Source organism: Corvus brachyrhynchos, unplaced genomic scaffold (genome assembly GCF_000691975.1).
Source record: "Corvus brachyrhynchos isolate BGI_N302 unplaced genomic scaffold, ASM69197v1 scaffold115, whole genome shotgun sequence".
Lineage (NCBI taxonomy): Eukaryota > Metazoa > Chordata > Aves > Passeriformes > Corvidae > Corvus > Corvus brachyrhynchos.
Window position 1 is genome coordinate 12,536,173 of NW_008239553.1, and position 397 is coordinate 12,536,569.

The following is a 397-nucleotide window of genomic DNA, read 5'->3' on the forward strand; positions in this document are numbered from 1 at the left end:
GGTGGGCCCCCCGGCGGGCGGGGGTTTCCCTAGGAGGCACTCTGTCACTCTGCCCAACTCCAAGTTTCACCAGAACCAGCTCCTCAGCAGCCTGAAAGGGGAGCCGGCTCCTATGCTGGGCTCCCGGGAAAGCCGCTTTCGGGACCGCTCCTTCTCCGAGGGTGGTGAGCGCCTGCTGCAGCAAAAGCAGCCTGGGGGACAGGTGAACTCCAGCCGCTATAAGACAGAGCTGTGCCGGCCCTTCGAGGAGAACGGTGCCTGCAAGTATGGTGACAAGTGCCAGTTCGCCCACGGCATCCACGAGCTGCGGAGCCTCACCCGTCACCCCAAGTACAAGACCGAGCTGTGCCGCACTTTCCACACCATCGGCTTTTTCCCCTCTCGGCCGCGCGGCCAC

General features: G+C 64.5%; 1 protein-coding gene across 1 annotated transcript in view; it reads left to right on the forward strand.

Annotated features, from left to right (window-relative positions):
• ZFP36L1 (ZFP36 ring finger protein like 1) overlaps positions 1 to 397 on the forward strand; it is a 24,673-nt gene that overhangs the window by 22,239 nt on the left and 2,037 nt on the right. Inside the window, exon 4 of the mRNA XM_017741626.1 lies at positions 1 to 392. Within this exon, the coding sequence (XP_017597115.1) occupies positions 1 to 392 (392 nt within the window). The remainder of the gene's footprint in view (positions 393 to 397) is intronic.